General features: G+C 42.0%; 1 protein-coding gene across 1 annotated transcript in view; it reads right to left on the reverse strand.

Moving 5' to 3' along the window:
* Positions 1–26,498, reverse strand: part of LOC144753575 (kelch-like protein 33) — a 104,255-nt gene extending 77,757 nt beyond the window's left edge. Inside the window, exon 1 of the mRNA XM_078641218.1 lies at positions 25,963–26,498. Coding sequence (XP_078497344.1) covers positions 25,963–26,479 — 517 coding nt within the window. The 5' untranslated portion in view covers positions 26,480–26,498. The remainder of the gene's footprint in view (positions 1–25,962) is intronic.
* Between the last annotated feature and the right edge of the window lie 245 nt (positions 26,499–26,743).

The following is a 26,743-nucleotide window of genomic DNA, read 5'->3' on the forward strand; positions in this document are numbered from 1 at the left end:
ACAACCCCTCATGACAAATACAAAACTAGTGAGATGAACTGAACTCCACACAATGATGGCTGCAAAACAGCTCGGCTCCGCCACCCACCCCGCCCAAAATAACGATAAAGAGCGGCTGCCATGATTGGTTGCGGAATGGCCACGACGGAGCTACGAAATGGTGCTGCTCTCATGCTAACCCCAGCTTCAGTCTGAAACATCCAGAAACACTGTAGACTACCAATTCGATCAGTTCCGGTAGCGCCCCAATGTAACCCGGTAGAGAAGAACTAGCCCTCCCCTCTTTGACTGATGGTTCTTGTTGCCTGTCCCTTCTGTTGTCATTTAACAGAACTATTTAGCCTGCTGAAAGGGGTTGTGTTTCGACCGCTGGTTGGTGGAGACATTTTGACTATATTCTGGACCTGCGTTGTCGCGTAATGCGTCATATGACGCGCCGCGTTAGCGCATCCGGAAGTCATCCGGGGCGCGCAGCGCGTAACGTAAGCATAACAAGTCATGTGACTTGTTAATAAAACTTTTCATTGGTTCATTTTACTTTTCTTATTCTAATGATGAAAGCCTTGGTCATATCACCTAAAAATTACGCTTTTAATTACTTCCGAACATTATTTTTTCTTAAATATATGTTATAATGTTCCAGGCTAATGTACTTTCCCGGAAATTTTACAACTGTCCTGCAAGTAAAATATATTCTTTTTTCGAGAAAAAGAGCGTTTCTTCGTCCCATGACGGAGCCGTTGAGCAAAAGAGGGTCGACCTGCTGTCTTAGTCGCCGATACGCCTGAATATGAGATTCTTATCGATCACTTTATGTTGCAGGAATAGAAAACACAACAGCCCTTGACCATTTATCTTTACTGCGTTCCTTCGTATTATACCTTTTACCCTTCATGTAATTGGTCTGCTTTATTTCACTTGCCTTTTAATGATTCTAAAACAGTGACTATTATTAAAAACTTTACCAATGTATATACTACTACCATGTTTTCTTTTAAAAACCTTTATTGTGAAAATTTCATTATACAAATACGAGCCTATAACCACGTGGGCCTGCCACGGAGCAAACTGTAATCGTATATGATGAATAGACATTTACACTGTAGAGGAACGTAACGGGCGGGCCATTAGGTTGCAAGAACTAAGGTGTCTAACAGTTACGGAATCGGTGGACGTACATTTTATAATTAAAATACGACAGGGCCAGTTACAATAAAATTATCTAGATATACATTTGCGGGCAAGTACCATGGGTGACGTTAATTCGAACTTTCAACAGTACAGTAATCAATAACACATCAGAACTTAATATCAATAGGGATGTCGAAATATTCAATCAATTCTCGTCCCCGCCCGCCATGTGCTTCAAAACTGCATACGTATCTCGTGATTTCAAGGTTCTGCAACCAGTACACAACAAGGAGTTACGAGTCCCATTTATTCTGGCGCCATTTTGGGCGAGGACGGGCAGGTCCAGGATATAGTCAAAATGTCTCTACCAACCATCGACTATGATGATGTTCATATGCTGTATTTATTAGAGTAACACTCATCTGTCCACATGAAATTAATTTACCACAATCTAAACATGTCATTTTAATCTTTCCAAAGTTCTTCTAAATATTTGGGACCGTTTCCCTTGCCTCTGAAGCTCTCAGTGCCACTTCTTTGATGAATGTACTAGCAGGTCAGGGGTTCTCCTCCAAATCTCTCTTTTATGCAGCACTATAATTAATTGGTGCCACCTCTCCATATGACGATGCATGGTATAGTTACCACAACTATATTTTTTTTCGGTTCCTCTGGAGAGTTCATCGTGGCAGATGAAGCGTGTAACGTACCGGGCATTTACCTTTTTTTGCATGTACAGGAAAGGAAAAAAAAATCGAGCGTCCAAGTTCTAAGGTGTCCCAGGGCCATTTTAGTGGACCAGGCCCAAATCCAAAGAACAGGCCGCCATTTTGAGAGTCCTCTTGCAGCCGCCTGTCGCTGTAGCATCAAGAGCAGCCGAAACTCAGCTGAATGGCAACTGAAACGGTAAATGGGCGCCCCACTACATTTCAGCATTGTAGGATGACCACACCAGTACAGCAACTTGCTAGACATCACCTCGGTGCCATCCGGATCTCGGCGCCCCACTGCAGATGAAGAGCCTCTCAACTATGAAACCACCACGGTGACATCCGGATCTTGGCGCGTTGTGCTGCCTTCGGCCTATTCGCACATCGGTCCGCTACTGACGCCATCTCACAGGCTAATGGGGTGACCCACGCCGAGTTTCAGCATTGTAGGCTGACCACACCAACTTGCTAGACATCACCTCGGTGCCATCCGAATCTTGGCATCTCAACGCCTAGTGGTATCTTCCATACAGAAAATATTGTTACGCTGCCTTTGGCCCCATTCGCACATCAGTCCGCAACTTAGACATCACCTCGGTGCCATCCGGATCTTGGCATCTCAGCGCCTTGTGGTGTCAGTCAGAAAATATTGTTGCGCTGCCTTTGGCCCCATTCGCACATCAGTCCGCTACTGACACCATCTCACAGGCCAATAGGGCGCCCCACGCTGACTTTTACCATTGTACGATGGCCACACCAGTGGCACAACTTGCTAGACATCACCTCGGTGCCATCCGAATCTTGGCATCTCAACGCCTAGTGGTATCTTCCATACAGAAAATCTTGTTACGCTACCTTTGGCCCCATTCGCACATCGGTCCGCAACTTAGACATCACCTCGGTGCCATCCGGATCTTGGCATCTCAGCGCCTTGTGGTGTCTTCTACTCCGAAAATATTGTAGAAAATATTGTTGCGCTGCCTTTGGCCCCATTTACACATCAGTCCGCTACTGACACCATCTCACAGGCCAACAGGGCGCCCCACGCCGACTTTTACCATTGTACGATGGCCACACCAGTGCCACAACTTACTAGACACCACCTCGGTGCCATCCGGATCTTGGCATCTCAGCGCCTTGTGGTGTCTTCAAATCAGAAAATATTGTTGCGCTGCCTTTGGCCCCATTCGCACATCGGTCCGCTACTGACGCCATCTCACAGGCCAACGGGGCGTCCCACGCCGACTTTCAACATTGTAGGATGGCCACAGAAGTGCGACAACTTACTAGACACCACCTCGGTGCCATCCGGATCTTGGCATCTCAGCGCCTTGTGGTGTCTTCTATTCAGAAAATATTGTTGCGCTGCCTTTGGCCCCATTCGCACATCAGTCCGCTACTGACGCCATCTCACAGGCCAACGGGGCGCCCCACGCCGACTTTCAACATTGTAGGATGGCCACACCAGTGCGGCAACTTACTAGACACCACCTCGGTGCCATCCGGATCTTGGCGCGTTGTGCTGCCTTCGGCCTATTCGCACATCGGTCCGCTACTGACGCAAACTCACAGGCCAACGGGGCGCCCCACGCCGACTTTCAGCATTGTTGGATGGCCACACCAGTGCGGCAACTTACTAGACACCACCTCGGTGCCATCCGGATCTTGGCGCGTTGTGCTGCCTTCGGCCTATTCGCACATCGGTCCGCTACTGACGCAAACTCACAGGCCAACGGGGCGCCCCACGCCGACTTTCAGCATTGTTGGATGGCCACACCAGTGCGGCAACTTACTAGACACCACCTCGGTGCCATCCGGATCTTGGCGCGTTGTGCTGCCTTCGGCCTATTCGCACATCGGTCCGCTACTGACGCAAACTCACAGGCCAACGGGGCGCCCCACGCCGACTTTCAGCATTGTAGGATGGCCACACCAGTGCTGCAACTTGCTGGACACCACCTCGGTGCCATCCGGATCTTGGCGCATTGTGTTGCCTTCGGCCTATTCGCACATCGGTCCGCTACTGACGCCGCCTCACGTGCCAACGGGGCGCCCCACGCCGACTTTCAGCATTGTAGGATGGCCACACCAGTGCTGCAACTTGCTGGACACCACCTCGGTGCCATCCGGATCTTGGCGCGTTGTGTTGCCTTCGGCCTATTCGCACATCGGTCCGCTACTGACGCCGCCTCACGTGCCAACGGGGCGCCCCACGCCGACTTTCAGCATTGTAGGATGGCCACACCAGTGCTGCAACTTGCTGGACACCACCTCGGTGCCATCCGGATCTTGGCGCGTTGTGTTGCCTTCGGCCTATTCTCACATCGGTCCGCTACTGACGCCGCCTCACGTGCCAACGGGGCGCCCCACGCCGACTTTCAGCATTGTAGGATGGCCACACCAGTGCTGCAACTTGCTGGACACCACCTCGGTGCCATCCGGATCTTGGCGCGTTGTGTTGCCTTCGGCCTATTCGCACATCGGTCCGCTACTGACGCCGCCTCACGTGCCAACGTATTTTCTCCGCATTTTACACCCTATGCCGCATAACAGGTCATGTGACTTGTTTATAAAACTTTTCATTGGTTCATTTTACTTTTGGTTTCCTAATGATGGAAGGCTTGATCATGTGACCTAAAAACAACACTTTTCATTGGATGAAAACTTTTTTTTTTTCCCAAACGATGAAAGCCCCACCTTGTTTCTGGATGTTTCAGACTGAAGCTGGCGTCAGCATGAGAGCACCACCATCTCGTAGCTCAGTCGTGGTCATTCCGCGAGCAATCATGGCAGCCGCTCCCCACCAGAAGCCTGCAGGAGTCGGAGCCCCCAAAACTTTTGATGAATTCTCAAGGCGGAGGGGACGCTTTCGAGAATGGGGTCCAAGACCTAGCAGACAAGCGTCCGATTTCCAAGGTGTCCCAGGGCCATTTCAGTGGACCAGGCCCAAAAAGGAAACAGCCTGCCGCCATTTTGAGAGTCCTGTGACAGCCGCCTATCGCTGCACCGCAAGAGTGGGCGCAACTCAGCTGAATTGCGGCTTTTGACACAGTGGACCAAAAACGGACGGAATGGCAACTGAAACGGTAAAGGGGCGCCCCACTACAACAGATGACACTCCACCTGGACAGGCCCGTTCACCGCCTCCCCCGGGGCGCCCCGCGCCGTTATTCGGAGCAGCATTGTAGGATACCAAAACCAGTGCGGCAACTTACTGGACATCACCTTGGTGCCATCGTTCTGCTGCCTTGGAACTATTCGCGCAACAGTTTGCTACTGATGACCCACCCCCCGCGACGCCCCATGCCGTTATTTGCTGGGTGGCAACTTACTAGACATCACTTTAGTGTCATCTAGATTTCAGCGCGTTCTGCTACCTTGGAACTATTCGCACAACAGTTTGCTACTGATGACCCATCCCCCCGCGACGCCCCACGCCGGAAATCTGGACGTTGTGCTGCGTTGGGACTATTCGCACAGCCGACCGCTACTTCGTTGTTTTTCCCTAAAAATGTTTATATGTTATTACTATTTTTGTTTTCTTGTATATATTTATAAATTATTAAAGTTTTATAATCTTACTACTTTGTCGGAGTGCTATATATTTTTAATGTGACACATAATTGTAAAAACTTTGATGTACAAAGAGTCATCCCTGGAATCTTCCGCTTCAGGCTCGGTCCCCTCCCCAATCACAATACAGGATGGTTTTCAGATAATAGCAACGCTTCTGCTGTGACGGATCTCATCGAGTGTGGGCCTTGATCTACTATAACTCCTTTGAAGAGGGGTGATTCTTTACAGCTGTGGCCATAAACTACATCTGCAGGGCTAGCTGATACCCTAGGACCAGCCTGGACAATCGGACACAGAGGAAAAGGAGTATCAGAGGGTGCGGTAGTGAATAGGGCGAAAGGGAGGTGTCGGGCGGGCACAGGGTGTGATTCTCAGGGAAGAGCAGCGCAGATGGGGGGAGGTTTATTACCCATGCATAAGACAGAGAGCGGGGGTGACCACTGCCTGGGGGAGATGCTTGCGAGGGTGGGGAGCCATGCTAAGGATCGACAGCGTGCACAGAGTGGGTCTGGTCAAGGCATCTAAAATGGCTGCCGTGCACGACAAAAGTGTGGCATTTGAAAAAAGACAAGATGGCGCAGACAATGTTTTTCAACACTTCCTCATTTCCTTCGAATCGAACGTTAACAGACGTTGGGGCATATTACCAAAGTTAAGCGATATTTATCGCTAACGATGCTTACCAACCAATTTTTTACCACTAAGCATCGTCAGAAATTATCGAAGATAAACCTTGCTATTATCAAGGTTTATCGCAAATGCGATAATAAACGGCCGCAATGCATGAATATCGCTAAAAACTCAGCGATATTCATGCATTACCGAGCTAATGCTCTTAGCCATGTTATCCACCTCCCATTGGATAACATGGCTAAGAACTGCTCAGGGCAGGTGTTACTTTTTGGAGATATTCGCGCTTAGCGCGAATATCTCCAAAAGTTGGTAATAGGAGATAGATATCTTGCATGTTGTAATGCAAGTTATTGTGGTATATGGAACTCATACCATAATCTCTCAGGAAAGCAGAAACTGATCCTTTTGGGACCGCCTAAAAAGGCCTAGGGGGTGAGGAGTACTCTACTTTGCCCCCTTTTCACGTTCCGAACTATTTTATTTTACTCTCTTCTGTAATTACACAAAATAGCAGCGATAAGATGCATCGGAGACACACAGTGAGAGAAAGGAGGCCGGAGATGAAGAAGAGATGTCAAATACACATTGGAGATAATATAGTGGCAGAAGGGAAGTAAATATGAGTAAACTTACCATGTAACATAAAAATGTTGCACTCTATACTATAAGTCTCATTTTATACTACAATCACTTCGCTACAACCTCATAAATTAAAAATAAAAATGAATAATGTCTCAAACAATTTTTGATTTCTAAATATAAATTTATTCTTCAGAATTTTCTAAATTTGAAAGAACTAGTAACATGTCCTCATCAGCAATGTCCTCATTAAAAGTCTCCAATGATGATTCTTGTAACTCTATGGTCTCCAAACACTCGATAAATTCGCCATCAAGAGATTGATCAAAAAAATCATTCAAGTCATCTCCTCCTTGTGACAATATTTCATTATTGGTGCTGTCAATTTCAATCAATGTAGTGGAATCATTCAAGTCATCTCCTCGTGACAATATTTCATTATTGGTGCTCTCAATTTCAATCAATGTAGTGGAATCATTCAAGTCATCTCCTCCTTGTGACAATATTTCATTATTGGTGCTGTCCATTTCAATCAATCTAATGGAATCATACAAGTCATCTCCTCCTTGTGACAATATTTCATTATTGGTGCTCTCAATTTCAATCAATGTAGTGGAATCATTCAAGTCATCTCCTTGTGACAATATTTCATTCTTGGTGCTGTCCATTTCAATCAATCTAATGGAATCATACAAGTCATGTCCTCCTTGTGACAATATTTCATTATTGGTGCTCTCAATTTCAATCAATGTAGTGGACAATTCAAAAGAAATTGCCACGGTCTCTTCATTGTGAGCCATTTTATTTTGAAATTGCTTGCTGTAAATTGCAGAAAAAAATAATCACTTTCATTTATCGTTTTTAGTAATACATAATATAAAACTAACTTTATCAAGTATTTAGTATAACAGAAGGACTGCAAATAAATAACAGAAAACATTTTTCAAATTATCTTCAAGTGTACAACATAGTTCCCCTTACAAATTAACAACTCACCTTTTTAAAAGTAGCAGAAGTGTTAGTACTGTGTAAATCAAACACCAGAAATTCACCACCAAAAATTCCTCACAAATGTACCTCAGACAGTAGTATCACAAAATGGCTGTGGTTTCCTCTCATTTGACATATATACATAACCAATTAACTTTCATCACACACAAATACAAAACCAAAGTAACATTTTAATTGGTTCTAAATTTCAACACTTTCAAATGTGTTTTCCCCATGCAATTTTCCATAGGACATTTACATACGTCTACAGCCTGAATGGCTGAACGGAATTACACCAAACTTGACAAAATGGTACATCAAACCTAAGAGGTCAGGAAGGATCTACTATGCCCCCTTATGGTCATTTCCCCCTTCGCTTTGGCCTCCTCTTGTCTCTCAATCCTACCGAGAGACAAGATGGCGGCCGCTACGGACTGTTTGGAATGTTGACAGACGCCGGAGAACCAATCAGCTTCGCAAAGCTCCGTAACGCGAAAAGTACGCGAAGCGGAGCACTGTTACAGATATATATCTTTTTTTGAACGTTAATTTCTCAAAATCCACTGGAGCACATATATTGAGACCTAGCAAAGGCACATCGGGCTACCAGTCCCTAATATTTTGCCAAGTTTCGTGCAAATCCATTCAGCCGTTCGATTATTATTTTTTATTTTTTTTTTGCCCCGCGGAGCCCTTTTAAAACCTCCACATCAAACGTAGGGGGTCAGCGAGGATCTACTATTCCCCCTTATGGTCATTTGCCCCTTCGCTTTGGCCTCCTCTTGTCTCTCGATCCTACCGAGAGACAAGATGGCGGCCGCTACGGACTGTTTGGAATGTTGACAGACGCCGGAGAACCAATCAGCTTCGCTTCACAAAGCTCCGTTGCGCGAAAAGTACGCGTAGCGGAGCGCTGCCCGGTCCGCTGTTACAGATATATATCTTTTTTTAAACGTTAATTTCTCAAAATCCACTGTAGTACATATATTGAGACCTACAAAAGGCACATCGGGCTACCAGTCCCTACAATTTTGCCAAGTTTCGTACAAATCCATTCAGCCGTTCGGGCTAAAAGTGAGGCCAACCGCCCTATGGAAAACTCAATGTTAAAAACACGTTTTGGACCCCCCTTTTTTCTCGGCCCCCCCTTGACGAACCCCCCCCAAATTTTCAAGGGCTACTCAGAAACAAAATGTGCCATTTTCCTGAAAATTTCAGCCAATTCCGTCCACAAACGCCAAAGTTATTAGACATAGAATTTTCAAAAATCCCATAGAGAAAAAATCCTAACTATATATACCTACTGGCGACCGCCAGTAGGTAATATATATAAGGTCTAAATGTAAGTAATGAATTGGGAACAAAGGTTGTACAGTTTAAGATATGTAATTGTAAATAATCCTTTTTTTTACCAAGGCTAGCACGGCTTAGGGGCACTGGCCCAGAAAACTGTTGAACCGTTATTGCTTGAACTGTCGAAAATGATGTTCTTAATGCACTTGCATATTTTAGGATGGAATATTTACATTTGATACTCTGTTTTTTAAGGTTTGCGCCGAAACAGATATTATCTTTTCATTGTTACTGCACAAAAGTTCCCTTAACTCGAAAGTGGTAAAATGGCCACTACATTAGCAGGCAACTTGCTTAGTTTTTAATGGTCCTTTTACGCTGTTTACTACTATACCTGTGTATTTGTAGAAGCGTTCAATGGCAGTACAAACATCGTGATCAAGGGAGCATGACTCCCGAAATGCGTTGATGAATGTAACAAGAACAAAATAAAAGCCTGATTGAATGATTTCCACGCACGAGTGCCGGATGATTTCTTTGAAAATGCAAAGGAAAATCCTATTTTGAATATATATATATATATATATATATATATATATATATGGTCAGAGGCGGCAGACCTGTAAGCAGAGAACGGCCCGGGACCAGGGTTCAATTCCTGACGCGACAGGGTCTTGGACCAGGGTCAACGGACTCGATAATTCTCGCCTCAGTGCCTACTCTAACCAGGGAACACACTCGGTAACTCTGGGCATTAAGCTTGCCTCATCTCTACGCCGGCCCCCCACAGACGCTGGGGATGCCTGGTTTCACCCTGGAGATTCCCCGAAAGGGACCATCTCACAAGGAAAACCAGGACGGGTTCCCCAGCGGTCTACAGCGCCAGGACACTCGGGTAGAGTAACAGTGCGCTTTACAAGTATCCCACATATATATATATATATATATATATATATATATATATATATATATATATATATATATATATATATATATATATATATATATATTGATTACCAGTCCAACTCCACATCAATTACGGAAGGCACTGACACCGTGAATCTTCAACTCAAGAAAAATGTTTATTCCATGAAACTGCAAAAAGACGCGTTTCGGCGGAAGCCTCCGCCTTGCTCACTATATATATATATATATATATATATATATATATATATATATATATATATATATATATATATGCCTGCTTATTCCAAACTGACAAACAAGTCCCTCAGCTTTGGAACACGATAGAAAGAAGGAACGAAAGGCCCAAGATGCAGGTGAGTTTTTTTATTGTTCGCACCTCGTCAGCATAATGTTTCGGCCTACACGGAGGCCTTGGTCACATGACGCCATGAGAGACGTGGGCAGTTTTAAAGTGCAAGTGCAAAGAAATTAATGCATTTCATTGGTTGACATGAGAGTGAAGCAGGGGTATGTTAATAAGGCATAGAAATATATATACACACTTTTTTTTTCTTTAATGTCTCAAAATTAGCAGAACAGCTTTATACCAATATGTACCAAATGACAAAAAGCACTCTTTCTGGACCAGGAGCTAGCTATCTCTGCTAAATTTGGTGTAATTACATACAGCGGTTCAGGCTGGAGTTGTGTTCGAAATCCCTATGGGAATTAGCAGGGGAAAACACTTTTTGACCGCCTATTTTTCGTGGCCCCCACATGACAGATCCCCCCGAAACTTTCCATGCACAACAGGATTTACAGGACTATTTTTTGGGAAATTTTGAGAAGATTTGCCAAACAGCACCAAAGATACAGGCAAATCGAAAAATGCATTGCTATGGAAACATGGTCCTAACTATACCTACCTACTAGCGACCACCAGTAGGTCTATCTATATACATATATATTTACTGAAAAAAGCACAGGCTTAAAGGACATTATATTTAGGATTTGTTTTTATTCAAACTTAGAAATTCAATTGAAAAAACAAAGGTTACTGGGACGATGTAGTTAGGTTCAGATTCAGCAGTTATAGTAGGTATATTTATCTCCAAAACTATAACTCCTGTCCTAAGAAAACTATAACGTACACCCCAGCCATGGACAGTTTTCTCATCAATAATTTTAATGGAAATGTTACAGTGATATTATCAATGATGGTATTTCCTAACTATAATATCCCTGCAACATTCGGTTTTGTTCAGTGATTTTCTAGGGTTTTTCCCAGTGATCCCATCTCTTGGTGCCCGGCCATATTGTAAATGGGCAGCGTTCACGCATATCCCCATTCCAGGCTGGTTTCTGGCCCCAGGATCCCAACTACTGGGGCCCGGCTATATTATAAAAGGGGAGGGGCCAAACAGCCCCCTTTCTAGACCAATATCGGCCCCCAGGACCCCATCCCCTAGGGCCTGGCCAAATAGAATGGGTAGACATGTCACCCCTTCCTCGGCCATTTTCCTTCCTGGTGGCACCATCCCCCAGGGCCCTGCCAATAAAGGGTGGGTGCCCTGAAGCCACCATGTTCATGTTTTGGGGCGCAGGGGGAGCTTGACTTCTTCAGTGCAGGCAGAGAAACAGATGAAAAGTCTGCTACCAGTAGGTAGGTCCATTTTATAATCTCCTGCCCACTGGGAGTGGACTTAGTGTTTGATCTCGCTTGGTAGGAGCTTTGAAATTTCTCTGCAAACGCAGGTTTCCCGGCCCGCACTGTGTCCCGGGGACAACGAAAGGGCTTTTCATGGTTCAAGAAGGGGGACCACACAGCCCCAATACCATTAACGACCGTGGGATGGGGTCCCTGGGCCAAATCCCCCTTACCCTTTTTGATGATGCAGAGCTCTGGGCCAGGTTTCTACTGTTTCATGTGTGTTGTTCTTGGAAAATAACAGGAATTCTGTCTCGGTTGGGTCGAGTTTCAAGTGGGCACTGGATATCTAGGTCTGAATGATGTTCAAACAGTGTGTGAGGAGTTGGATATCTGAAGGAGAGGAGAATCTTGATGCGGTCTGTGAGGAAAGCACCAACTTGCTCCATGTAAAGATTAAAGATGATAATAATATGATGTAGTTATGTGAAATTAAGCAAAGTCATCATAAAATAAAAATGTTAAACTCTTTTTAGCAACAGCCAGGAAAAGTGACAAAAATCGGTGAAAATGGCAGTATCCGAAAATCTCAAGAATAGTTGTTACTGGAAATTGTCATGAAGCAACTTTGTCACAAGGAAAATATTTCTTTATTATTGACCTTCATGTTAAAGAAGTTCCATATGCACTCGCTCTCAAATTTCATTGGTGTGAAAATTCGCTTCATACTAAAAAAAAAGAAAGTGCAAAATACACAAGAGCTACAAGCTAAAACAATGTATTCGGGTTCTTCGAGTGCACCTACGATAGTTTTTTTTATCCAAACTGCCCTAATTATGCCTTGAGGCATAATTGCTTAATTTAAAGAATTACTCATAAAAAGCATTACATGAAACACAGGAAATTACACAAACTATTTTGGAATAATTGAAATTTCACACAAGTCTACTATAACAAGACAAAGATGAATGTTGCAGAGGTGCCTACTGTTAATTCATTTTGATGGAATTGGGTGAATTAGTGAGTCTCTCAAAGACATCAATTTTGTTTTGTTCAAATTCCAGTCAGGGCAGAGGTTAGCGCACAGCTGCTAGGTTGCATGCACAGGAAGAGTGTGGAAGACCTACCCTCTTCTGCTCAGTCCTGACTGTTGGTACATTAATTGATCAATCTACTGGGTTGGACGATCATTTAAACTTTTAAAAAGTAGATAACTCCCTTCTAGAGGGTTGCCCTCGTATAATTTATTATAGGTGTGGCGTAGGCCCATGCCCTTTTGCTGTGTGGCGATTTAGATTCCGTATGCATTTTCCCGATTCATGCCCTTATATAGGTACAATTCACATTGCCCTTATATAGGCATAGAAATCAAGCCCTTATTTAGGCATAGCTAATGCAGCCCAAATACAGCATGGCTACTTCCATCCGTTCATCTACGTCACAACAATTTCTTGGAAAACCAGGCTCTTAAGCTGAATGGACTTCCACTAGCCTGGATATTGATTTCTCCAAGAAACTCAATTTTATGCATGAACAACTATTACTTAGGGGTTCATCCATGACGTTCATATGCCCGACTTTTTGTCAAAGCTGGCATTCCTAAACACCTTCAAGGTATAAATATACCTTCACTTGCTATAGCAAAGCACGGTCTGGGTCGGTGCAGTTCGACTACCTACTTGCACGACGCAGCTCTCTACAACAAGTGCCGAAGGAAGCCAACTCTCCAGCTGACACACTGATCAGAAGCTGACCTCCTCTGCCGAGAAATCCAGCTCCAGTGTTTCTGGCTCCCCTTGCGGGTTTTTGGGAAATCGAGTCCGTGAAAGAGATACCAACCTCTCTCATTCTAAGGTATGGAGCTAATTAGAACCTAGAGAAACCTTTAGCAATTCCTGGCAAAAACTAAACCTATGCTAAAGACCACACTTACTTTTTCCCTCGTACTAGACCTAGGTTAGGCACATTGGGGTAGGCCTATTTTAGAAGCACCAGTTGAGTATTTTAGCCTGCGTTATTTATGTATGTATTTTTATATGTCATAGCACCAGACAATGCTATTACAGTATTATTTTATACTACTGTTTACGGTGTACGCATTATACTTTGCATTCTGTCTAACAATTGTAGCAGTTCATATCTCTTGCATGAGAAAGAAGACTGTTCAATAACCCCTTTTATTAAAATGCCCGTCTCTCTATTTTTCTCTGCAACTCTGTAGAAACGAAGCATGCAAGATTAACTGAGTAAAATAGTTATCTATTGTTTCCACGACTCTGAAGATACGTTTTATTCTTGGGAAACAAAGTTGTCATGTTTATGCGGTTGTCAGAAACGAATCCCTTCTTGTGTATTCGAGAAAGTTTCTAGTGACCTCTGAGCTAACTGGCACTCAGAATTAAGTTTAGTATATTCGATAGAGACATAATGGCCTCAGTCCTATGTCACATCTATAGGGTATTTTATTCCGATGCGCAGAGCCTATTGGGAATATAGGAACTACACTACACTTTCTGGTCCTTATGAAGTGTCATGGATTATTTATAGAACACGGGGGTACGAAACGTGATGACCCTATTTTTACCTCACCTACACATATTGAGCTACTTAGGTAGATTATACCCCATTGTTGCCTTAAAGATTTCTATTTTTTAATTGTCAGGGAAGTCTTCATATTAAAGAATGATTTGATATCCTTCAGACCATTTTATTTCACCTTTTTCACAATCACTACCACTCCACTATGGGACATCTTTACACTCATCAGACGGCATTAACAGCAAAAAGATCTCTGCCAACGTGACTCTTTGGGGGAACTGTAGGGCATTGCATTTTCGGCCCGATGAGGAACACCCACCCGATGAGGAAGCATGATATCCCTACGGGTGTGTGAGACAATCCTGAGGATTGCCCTTAGCATACTGTTCATAACCTAGTCTCCTTTATTTATAGGAACAGTACTCTCCTTGTTGAATTCAATACAATAAATAAGTTTTTTTTAACTCCTCACCAGGAAGCCACATCAGTTATGGGCAATATTACACCCCTCACAGATAACGAGGTTTTGAAGGCAATGAGCGTAGTGAAATCTGGATCCCCATTAGACCCTTGCCCCCACTTCATTTTTGCGCAGATTGCCCCCACTCTCTGTCCAATGATTACTCAGCTTTTTAACAACTCCTTAAAACTGCCATTTTTCCTAATATATGGAAACATGCCTCAGTAATTCCCCTTTTAAAAAAAGCAGGAACGGATGTCCTCAATCCCGAAAACTATCATCCCATTTCCCAACTCCCCTACCTTTCCAAGGTTTTGCAGAAGTTGGTAAATAGGCAGTTGTCTGAGTTTTCGGAATCAAATCATCTTCTTGATCCATCTCAGACAGGATTCAGAGCAAACAACAGTACAGAGGCAACGCTGCTGGCAGTGTTGGACAATGTTAGACTATGCACTGACCAAGGTGGGGCAGTTGCTCTGATATTGTTGGACCTGTCGGCAGCGTTCAACATGGTCTCTCATGACAGCCTGATGGAAATTCTCTATGAAAAAGGAATTTATTCCAATGCATTGAGCTGGCTACGTTAATTTTTAAGTAACCGGACACAATCAGTACATCTCGGTCAATTTCAATCCAAACCCAGCCCCATCGGCTGTGGTGTCCCGCAGGGAGCCTCACTAAGCCCCACCCTATTTTATGTCTATATTTCATCATTGGCTAAAATTGGTAGGAAGTGGGGCATTGGCATTTGCTCCTATGCGGATGACACACAACTGATGGTGGCCCTGGATGAAAAACCAGAGATTGCTAAATCAAAGTTGCACAATTGTCTTACAGAAATGGCCCAATGGAAGCACACGCAATGCAGGGAAATCCAAAATCCTTTTGTTTGGTGGCGCCAAATTAGTGTGGGACGCTACCTGGTGGCCACCCACTCTTGGTAATGTGCCAATTCCAAAACAACATGCTAAAAACCTGGGCATCATTTTTAATGACGCCCTCACCATGAAGGAACATGTGCGGTCCCTTTGTGGCAAAGGTTTTGCTATCCGGAAACTCCTGGCCAGACTTTTCCCCTGGATACCATTGGACTGCAGAAGAACCTCTTTACACGATTACAGGTGCTGCATAACGCTGCTGCGAAACTTGTCTGCAATAAGGGGAAGCTCGATTCTGCCGCAATGTGCTTGAAGAAACTACATTGGTTGCCTATGCGCCAAAGATCAGCATTTAAACTACTTAGTTACACTCACAAAGCTCTGCACAAAACAGGCCCTGGAATACTTCAGGAGAAGATTGAGTTCTATGTTCCCACAAGGAGTTTGCGGTCACTTCAACTAGCCTTTGCCAGAACAAGGCGAATTAAGAAAGTAAGGACAGGAGGACGATCATTCTCCTATTTAGCAGCTAAGAGGGGGAATGATCTATCCCAGGATCTACGACTCACCTCTAATTACATTCAGTTCCGAAAAAAAATAAAAACACATTTATTCCCTAAATATTAAGCTATAGCCGACTTACCAGGACATTTGCTTTAGCACCTTGATATCCCTCGGGATGAGTGTAGCGCTCTACAAATAAATAAAAATAAATAAAAAGTAAAATAAATTGATCAAACTTTCGTAGTATGGGTACTGGACCTTTATCTGCTCCTAGTCACCCCTTCTTCTCTCTATTACATTATTTGAGGCTGACCTTAATGGAGCGCAGATTGTATATACAAACCACATTCATCCTGGTGCAAGATTTTTTTCTGATGTAGGGCCTGTTTTATTTATTGGAAGAAAGGGTGCTCCATCGCAATGGCAACAGAGTACCTTTTCTGTCAAACACATTTAGAGCCGGGTGGAATTTCAGTGTATAGACAGCAAATAATACTCTAGCTCCACCACCTATACACATGTCCGATGACTCAACAGAGTGAGGGCCGTCAAATTTTTTGCCATGTGTCTGCCCACTGTAATTGAACTGGGCGGACCGTTACCTATTTTTCACTGGCTGTGACTGTCATGAAAAACGTGCCGTTAAGGAGCAGTGAAAACTTTTAAATGACCCCACACAATAGGAAAATGCTCCCATGATAAGGAGGTAATTGTTCCTTTTAATTTAAAAAAGAAAATCTGGGTTTAGGATATTATTTTTGAAAAAAACCCACAAATTGTACGTTTTATGCATGGCTCTGTCATGTTAGCGGAACTCTCTGCCAAATCTACAATGCATTTCCTGCAATTGCCATGACAGTGGTAGTTGGAGATGCTAGAAATATCTACAGTGGCAGCAGCCATCTCTACATATGTTGGACGGAGTACCCTCGCCATGGCAGGAGTAAAGTCCACCAAAGATGAAATCATCCCCTTAGTTGTTTAAGTCCCAATCCAACACAGAAGTACACTTGTAAAGCCCCCCAGGTCCTCAAGTAAGATACTTAGAGACTCACAGAGTGTTAGACAGAGGCCAGCAGCAGGGCCCAGCCCACGGTCATTTGTCGCTGGTCAGTTACAGGAAAGGCCTCTTGTAACTTGCTGTATGCCTGTAGCTTGAACAGGAGGTCAACTTTATGGCCCTTGATTTCCACTTCTTTGTCCTGGGTACAAGAGAGATCAGGTCAATGAGAGCAGGGAAAGTCATTCAGGCTCTTCCCAGGTCACAGTCATCAGGTTCAGTCCAGTCCGGATCTTCCTTCTAGTGTTTTGAAGTGGGTGCCATGAGATGCAACATTTGTGCCTTGCAAGAGGTAGAGGGTAGGAATAACTCTTGGGCACACGTTAACCAATGGGGTAATGTCCCCGTGCCAACCCTAACCACTTTGGGTTTTTTCAAGATGGCGAAAGTCTTCAGCCACACTAAACTTGGGCCCTGAGAGCTGGAAGTGTGTGTGGATTATACTATCAAAAACTTCACCCAAGAGATACATTTATGTAATCTCATTTTAAACCCAATCGCATAAGAAAAGTTATAACTTCCTTCAAATTAGGGTGATACTAATTGTGATCTTCACTTTATATTATCCTAATAATAGCCCTCCAAAGATTCCTTCATGTGATGTTGGAATAACCAATGTAACACTGCCCAGCTCAAAATGCATGCATTTGTATTGGAAGAAGCATTCTGGAGTAACAAAAGCATTTAAGTTCTGAGAGTAAGCAATTGTGATATCCAAATTTAAGAACACAGTGGTATCTTCCAGAGTGGAATTGATTTAATGTATACTCAATAAAGGACGTTGATCAATGCAAAATATGTTATTCAGGATTTGAAGACCATTGCACAGGCGTAAATCTTCTGCACTCTTTAATATGATCACCAGGAGAAACCAATGATAATATTTCAATGGTTCTATTATTTTTCTGTCACACAAATTATGTAGTAAATACCCTCAATTTCCCTTAGTAACTGAGGGGCATATTTCATAATATATGCCTCACAGCAATCACTGCAAAATTGCACTGTATTTTTCTTGAATTTTTTTGTCCATAATTTATTTCAGGCACCATGTCCTATTTCTCCTCTAGAATATGAACAAAGGTTTGATGTTCATGAATTAACCTGATTCTAAGTTTTCCTGGTGCAACGCACCTCAGATCAAGTCCTCTTTCCTGCAATGTACAGCTTCCCTCTAGTACATGTGCCCCTACAACTCCATTAATATAAATCCTAGTAAGTTTATCTCTTGATCTCTATATGCTCCTGCTTGAGTATCCTAATTTGGAATTCCTCACACATGAATATAACATAACGTGTTCTTCAACTCCACCCACTTTAATAATGCTAGATTGCAGTTTACTTTTTTCACTATCTGTTGCAAATGTATCAGTTGTGAATTTGATGAATGTTTATTTTCATACTTAACCTCTATATGCAGCTTGTTAACATTTCTTTTTGCATCTATTGCATTTTCTGTCAGTGGCAGAACGTTCCTTGTGGGTTCCTAAATGTCTGCAACTCCCTCATTCATAGCAAGGCTATATTAAAGCAGATTTGTCTGTGTATTTTTTTCTTTTGCTGGGCCCTATATTTTTGCTGAATTTAGATCTCTGTGCACTGTAACCCTGCTAACCAATGGTAAAGTGGCTGTGCTCCACCTTTAAACATGGTCAAACTGGCATAATCCTAATTAGTATAGGTAACTTACTTAAAAAGTCTCTGGAATATGGTACAAAATGCATACATGGTCTGTTAGTTTAATGTCACTAGTTGACTGCAGCATCTGTTGTGCTATCCCCTACAGTGACAGCGTAAAACGTGGATTCAGATCTATTGTAGCCTGACTGTGGCAGTATAAACACTGCAATCTGACCTGTGAAAGCAAATCCTTGACATGTCAAAACCTACCTTTTAACTATTTATACGTCACCTCTATTTAAGTGTAATATCCCACAAGACAGGGTGCATGGTATTTAAAAGTAGGACATGAAGAAATGTTTTATTAACATGACAATAAAGTGGTAAGCACCCAAAAGTGATTTTCCCTGTGGTAGCCTAGCTGCGCTATGTAGAAAATCAGAGCACAGATTAAAATCCTAACACTGTATCTCAGCAATTAGCCTAGCTAGAAAAATAATTAAACAACAATCCAATGGTGGAGTTGTTTTTTTTAATAGGTCGATGGGGAAGTAACTTTTAGAAAGTTACCTTTTCTTTTCCTAATGTTTCTGGAAGCTAATTTGCATTTGCTGTGAAGTGGAGGGAGACTTTAAAGCATTTTTCAAACTGCAGGATGAACTAATCTATGGGGATAAGATTGTTCTACTGGGGATAAGTTTGTTCTGCGATTAATGTTGAATAAAAGAAAATATTCAGCAGTGCCACAAAGGACTCCTTGATGTGTCTCCCACCAAAAGACACATCAAGGATCTATGTTGGTGGCCAGCAATCAAATGAGTATAGATGTTTGGTTTACACAATTTGTAATTTGCAGCAACAGTGATAAATTGAAGAAGCTTTGTAGGGTTGAAGTAATAACTTGGGTTAGCCATCATTATACCTTTTGCAATGGTACTTGGAAAGACAACATAGGGAATTATTCATTAATCAAAATGCCAAGAGATAGACATGTTTGAGAAGGAAATATAAGAAGTGATTTTCAAACTTCTGAATGATTTTTTCTAGTGAATTTGTTCAGAAAAGTGCCCTTGGACAATCATCCCCGATTTATCTCCATGTGCATGGTTATGTATTTAAATCAATTAGGTATAGTGGAGAAGTGTGGCTCACTGGTTAGAGGCGGCAGACCCTGAAGCAGAGGTCAGACCCGGGACCAGGGTTCAATTCCCGACGCGGCAGGGTCTTGAGCCCAAATATCCACGGACTCGATAATTCTCGTTTCGGTGCCTACTCGAGTCACAGGTTCACACTCTGCAGCTCTGGGCATTAGCTTGCTTAATCTCCACTACGGCCCCCTGCGGCGGGATGCCTGGCTTTCACCTTGGGGATGCCCAGTACAGTTATCTCACAGGGAAAAACCAGGACGGGTTCCCAAGGCAAGCGCCGAGATGCCTACGGGTAATCGAGCGCTATATAAGAATGCTTAATAATAATAATAATAATAATATTAACCCACAAGATAATATTTTTTCCCTCTATAATTATTGGTCAGGATGAGAAGTACCAGAAGGTCATAATGAATACAATTCAGCTACTAGATAAAGGTCTTGTAAGATTATAAAAAGCATTCCAAAGTTTGCTTTGGTCATGTAGAAAAATGTTTCATTTAATAACCGGTTCTTCGCCATTTCAGTTTCTAATGGGCTGCATTTCTGGTTCCAAGCTAATTCTGTGGTGGAGGAACAATGGGGAAATGTTCCAGTCAATGGATCATAATGAGCTTCATAAAACTTTCAACACTTACATAAATAGAAGAAGGTGTAGATGAATCTCAAACAGCATTAAAACAATTCACCAACTTGTCTAATATTGTATTCCTTCTTTGATGTACTCATTTCTTCTTTATGACGGTTCTGTGGCTAAAAGAAATGGTATTTGAGGCATCTGATGCACAGGAAGATTTAGCAAGGATCAGAAAATGTTTCTAATGGGGATGCAATTATTCAAACCACATGCAGAGAAGATGAAATTCACAGCTAATTTCTGTAAACATTTTCCCCTGTGAAACACAAAAGAGGGAGTGAAAAACTGAAGAGTTTTATGCCATTTGTAGGTTGTAGTTTTTTATTCTTTTTAAAATGAAATCTCTGGGGAGGACGCACAAACTTTACTTGTAAAGTGATCTTTAAACTACATCCAGTTGCAGTTTGATCTGATGGGTCGATGGTACTTTTAAATGTACTGTTTATTTCTGTGATGTGCCAAGAGCATATGCACCATTTCATAAGCATTACCCTCATTTTTTTCTTGAGAAGCTGACATACATGATAATATAGAGAGGAAAGTTAACGATGTAATTATTGCCAGGACCCAGCCTGCAAGTGAAATAGGAGTGGGTTCTCTTGTTCTACTATTGTAAAAGTCCTACCATGTTTACAGTGAAATTCCCTTCAAAATCAACAACTAAGTAAAGCTTTAAACATTCAGCCTAATTTAAACATGGGCCTTGAGTTACAGCAGGAATGCCTTCCTACATAGATTCTGATGCTGTTGGCAGAGTGTGGTTCATGTTAACGTGGTTGTGGCTGTAAACCAGCCAAAATAAACTCTCCTGTCGAGGTAGAATCAATTTCCAAGAAAATAGCCCATCCAGTCTGTTCTAATGTGACAACTGGTATCAATACACAAACAATAGGGAACAGTTTTGTTTCAATACTGTAGGCTATTCTTTTACTAACGACAATGCAGTGCAGCCAGGAACCTGTTCCAAGGAAATACAAGAGCCAAATTTACCAATAGTGAATGTACAACCACTTCCTCCAGTTTTGGAAGGTTGAATCTACTAATTACTACATGATTGGTGTCAGATCACAACAGATACTTGGGTTCTATAAGCTGTGTTAGGATCTCAAATAGAAGTTTAGAATGATTCATTAAAATCGTTCTTTCTAAACTCCATTCACTTTCAAATATCAAATACATTTTCAGTTAATTTCTCAGAAAATCCAATAATTATTAACAGAGGGGGCAGTAGAACATACAGTCTTTGATCATTCTCAATTTTTAAGCAATCTATTCCTACTAAAGAAGAAAAACTAAAAATTAAGACTGATAATAAATATATACCATTTCAATCAGTTTGTTGTCTATGAACACTTCAAGATGAAAACATTCTTAATATCGGAGTTTTCCTCCAACCTTTCGATTTGATTGACTGCTTATCTATCAGTTCCCATATTTCCACTTCATCAAATGTTTCTTCAATTCCAGTGAGTGTACGACTTCTGCCAGTTCACAGCTCTACCTTTCAGGCTCTCTTCAGCTCCACATTGTTTTGCAAAACCGTTGAAGCCGCTAATGGCCTTTCTAAGGAGATAAGGCATATACTTATCAATTTACCTTGATGATATTTTGATAATGGCCCAGGACATAATGTCTATCTTGATCTAATTGCAAAGTACCATCCCTTCGCTGGAAAGTTTGGGGTTTGTTATAAACCAACTGAAATCCCTTTTGTCTTGAATAGTGTCAACAGAATTCCTAGGTTTCCTGGTGCATTCAGGGTCCTATATTTTAAGTTTGCCAGAAGAAACATGTCTTGCTTTCAGAACAGAATGATGTTATTTGTTAGCTTGTTCTCACTGATTTCTTAGCTTTTTTGCAAATATAGTATGGCTTTTGCTACTTTAATGCAAGCAGTTAATCCAGGGCCAATCCATAATGAAGCCCTCTAGAGGAAAAAAAACTGTCATTTTAGGAAAGGTCTAAATTATTCAGATTTTGTTCATTTAAATGTGGAGACAAAAGAAGAAGTAAGGTGGCAGTTAGATCATCTCCATCCTTGAAATGGAGTATAACATTTCAAGGCTACTCCAGACATTCCATTAGAATGAGATGGAAGTTTCTCAGAATGGTGTGCTTGTTGTGGGCAGTTCTTGACAGTTGACATGCAATCTCTGAAGGAGTCATCTGTGCTCATAACTATTTAGAACTTCTTGCAGGCTTCTTTGGAATTCAGACTTTTTTTTAATTACACACATTGTTCAGTTCTTCTCAAAGTGGACGACCTTACAGTGGTGAGATACATCAATCCTCTGGGAAACACTTGTTCCAAAATTCCAGTCAATGCAGTGAGATAATTTGGAGAATTCTGCCCACAGCACCACATTTGAATAGCAGCATATCTTAAAGGCCACCTGAACTCTGTAGCCCATTGGTATTTTTGCCATCTCAGTGACTCCAGCAATTGACATCTTCATACTCAAATATTTTAAGTTCTTGAGACATCAAGGGGCCCATTCTCAATAGACATGTTCATGTCCAGCCTGATTGTCTATCAACCCCTATCTTACTGGTGAACACCAGATCCTGCAGCACTAGCAACAGACATTCCTGCATCCTTCGGGTCAAGGCTTTCCCTACTCCTTTCCTTTTTTCTCCTAATTTCCCATTATATATACAAAGTCAGAAGGGAATCAGTTCGATACGTTTTAAAAACTCCTTTCCCAAAATCTGGTTCCTGAACAATGTTCCATCCCAAAACTGGATTTCTGATCTCCTGTAGATGTTAATTTCATTCAGTTGTTACAAGATGCATTGAGTCTTCGTCTCCATCTGGTGCTTTCAAGCAGTCCACAAGTATCGGCCAAATTAGAAGACATTCTAAGAGCGGCTTATTGCTCTTCAGTTTCCACTTTCAGAATATTTTATTTAAACCCCATTTTGCATGTTTCACTGCCCGTTGTAAATCCCTTTAAATCGGCATTATATTACTCTCCAGTCTTAATATAAAATATACATTTTTCAAGTGCTAATGTAAAAAAGTCTGTAAAGATACAGAGGTAAATATTATCCCACCACTAATGCATGATTTTTGAAGAATGTTATTTCTATGTTTTATATTTATTTTTCTTCCATTCATGATATTAAATAATATTTTGGTTCTTCAGTGCTTTCAACAACAGTTTCTCAATCATCCAGATTGACTGTCCGAGGAAGAGGAATGGATTGTGGAATTTCTCAGGCTATCTTCTGCATTTTCCTCCTCATTCTACTGTTTCTTCACAAGTTGAACTGAGTCTCAGCATGAAAACAAGGAAATGATAGTTGTCATAGGATACTACTTATAACTTACTGATTGTATACCTGGGGATGTACATTTGTAGTTATACGGCAAGGTCTTCCCTGAAGTGTAGGTCTCTCTCTCTGTTTACTATAGTGTTTGTTCTGCTGTTACTAATTGGCTCCTATGCAAAAATAAACATCACACAAATAGTCTTTCTTCTGCACCCCCTTCCCTTAGCCTCTGCTTACTTCTCAGGCTATTACCAGTTATCCATCTATCTGCATAAATAAACGAACCCACATGGACATCATTTAGGGGCCGCCAAGGGTTGCAGCTGCGACCCCTTGGTGGCCCTTTGCTACCACTGGCACTGCCTTTGCAACCCCTGGTCTCATAACTGGCAAAATCAGGGACATGAACATAGGGCCAGCTCCACATTCATTATAGTCTGCCTGTTTTCCACTGCACTCATTGTGAATAATATTTTAATATTCTGTATTAATGTAATAAAAATGATGATTACTTCGGTACTTTGGTGGCAGCTATGGTAAATAAAAAATGTTTATATGTATATTGCATGGGTGCTTATGGGTAAGAGTGTGCTTAAGTGATAGACCAAGTGCATGTGTGAGCAATTGTGTCTGTGTTTGCAAGCATGTGTGTGCGAGTGAGCGTCAAGTGACAACTAGTGAGCGAGATTGTGGCCTAGATTTTCTATTCTTTAATGCAAAGAAGCACTGCACAAAAGTTAAGCAGGTGCCTTGCATCAAAGGGAGAGAGAAAGAAATATGTGATATCTAATAAGATATGCCACATTTATTTCTCTCTCTCTTTCGGCAGCATTTGCCAATGGCACACATGTCTAGGCCATAGTGCAAGGTTGTGTGCATTCTCTGAAGCATATATTTTGCACTAAAAGTGGTGATCTCCAATACAAAAACTGTGTTTTAAGGGTTGTCCTACTTTGTATGCATGCTGTGCAATTCAGCACACATGCAAAGTTCAAAGAATTAGGAGAAATTAAAAAAATTCTCCTTGTTATGCCTATCTCAAACAGGCTCAAGACTTTTCAGCAAATTCCTGTATACCAATAATTGTACATAGGGATATGCAATAACCACTATGGGTTGTTAACTAGGAACACTCATATGCCACCCATGGAACACTGCTTGATGCAAAATAATTTAAAGCAGCTCAGGGCACAACTTTGCGTTCCTTTCGGATACTATACAGTGCAAATTCCCAATTGCTCAGATGCTAGGGTCATAAAGTGACATGCCTTTCTTGAAAAAGTCAGGTTTAGGGGTAATATGATGTCACTTCATGTGATGTCATTTAGGCCAAAGGGTATGTGATGTCACTTCCGTTACCTCTGGAATTTTGGTGAATTGACATCTATGTAAATGTGTTTCTCATATCGCCAACTCAAAGCAGATCATTCACCTACTTCAAGTCGGTGCAATATTGTTTATGGGGTCTTATTGGCACATCCCCAAAGTCAACTTTCCTCTTAATCGGTTCACGTACCTCCTTACTTGTAATTATACATAATTGTGTGAGAAGCTTAATCTAGTATTTAACGCTATTTTCTTAGTACAAAATGCACCCTCACATCCATAATGAGCCAATGGATGTATTTTGCTCTAAGAAAATAGCACTAAATGCTATAGAACACTAACATCAGTAGCCAGCAACCACTCTCTCTCCCTCTTAGTTCTTTGTTCATGTGGTCCAGCCGTAGGATTTTGCCCCAACTTACTCTTAATTACTAAAGCTGGAGAAAACGCATAGTTGCAGTAATTTCACATCATAAGAATAATGTGTAAGTAGTGAAATTACTCCAATTACTCTTGCATAATTAGAATTTCACCCAGGCCTAGTATCTGCACACAGATATAGATGTTGAGGCACCATTGAATGTCCCATATCTTGACTTCCATTGATAGGCAATGTTTGAAGTGGCATATGAATCCGCCCAGGTGTGATCAGGTATCACCTTAGGACACTTTCATCTCTGCTATGCACATTGCCCTCATTAGGTTTTGGAGAAAAATCCATGAGGTATTTCTTGCTTGTGAAACATGTCCAATTTGTTTCTCACACTTAGCACCAGTGGGTAACACGTCTACATGTTTCCCATATATCGTCCATGCCTTGAGAAAAAATGATTCTTTCTACATTCTGTAAGTAAGACAAGTCTAATTATGCTTCACACATGATTGCCTTGTTGGCCTTGTTGGTTAGGAAGTGGCCCTTAAACACTACCATCTGGAACTTAGATGTCTGACTCACTAAGGTACAGAACCCACTCCTGTATACATTTGTTAGACACTTTGTGGCTATTGTTCATTCACAGTTAGAGTTTGCAAGCAGAAAACAACTCACCTACCCAAAAACGTTATGTCATTCACTTGAAGATGAACATCACAACCAATTCCTTTTTTGTAGAGGTCCTGTATCCCACGCAAGGTCTCACATTTCTCATCAACCTCTGCTGTGGTCATGTGCTGTGTCTTTGGAGGTGATGGATTCTTAAATCTCATGCAGACAGCTACCAAGCGGGGTACTTGCAGAAACTCAGCTGCCAGAAGGATTTCATCAGTTGATGTCTTGTGCAGTTGGACAGTTCCATGGTAAGCAAAGTCCAGAATGGCTTGCCAGCCTCTCACAGTGATTTTGCCTTCTAAGTCCACAGTGTATAGTGGCTTCTTCTCTTCCATAAGTGTGTAGAAGTATGAACTGACAGCTGCCAGGATGAAGCCATGGATATTGTACAGTGTTCCACCTGTTGTCACAAACAGATCAACTAGGAGCCCATCTTCTCTCAGCCTGGACATATTGCTGAAGAAGGTATCAAGGTACTCCTTGCTTTGCAGCTTCTTGTCTGAGTCACTGGAGCCCATCATAGTCACCTCCGGTTTATTAAGCAATTAGATTTGATCTGAAAGCAAATTACAAAGACTTACAATTGTGGATACAATACAAAAAGGGACACACAGGACATATGAACAAGATACAATTCTGGCTAAGATACTAAACTGCACTAACATGACAAGTAGGGACAGAAAGAAACATAGATCAATTTTAAAGGAATTATATCTCAGAACATTCTGCACCACCTTAACAATTGTCAACAACAGTGTCTCTGATTGAAATCTACTGCAGTATAA

This window comes from Lissotriton helveticus, chromosome 5_1 (genome assembly GCF_964261635.1).
Source record: "Lissotriton helveticus chromosome 5_1, aLisHel1.1, whole genome shotgun sequence".
Classification (NCBI taxonomy): Eukaryota; Metazoa; Chordata; class Amphibia; order Caudata; family Salamandridae; genus Lissotriton; species Lissotriton helveticus.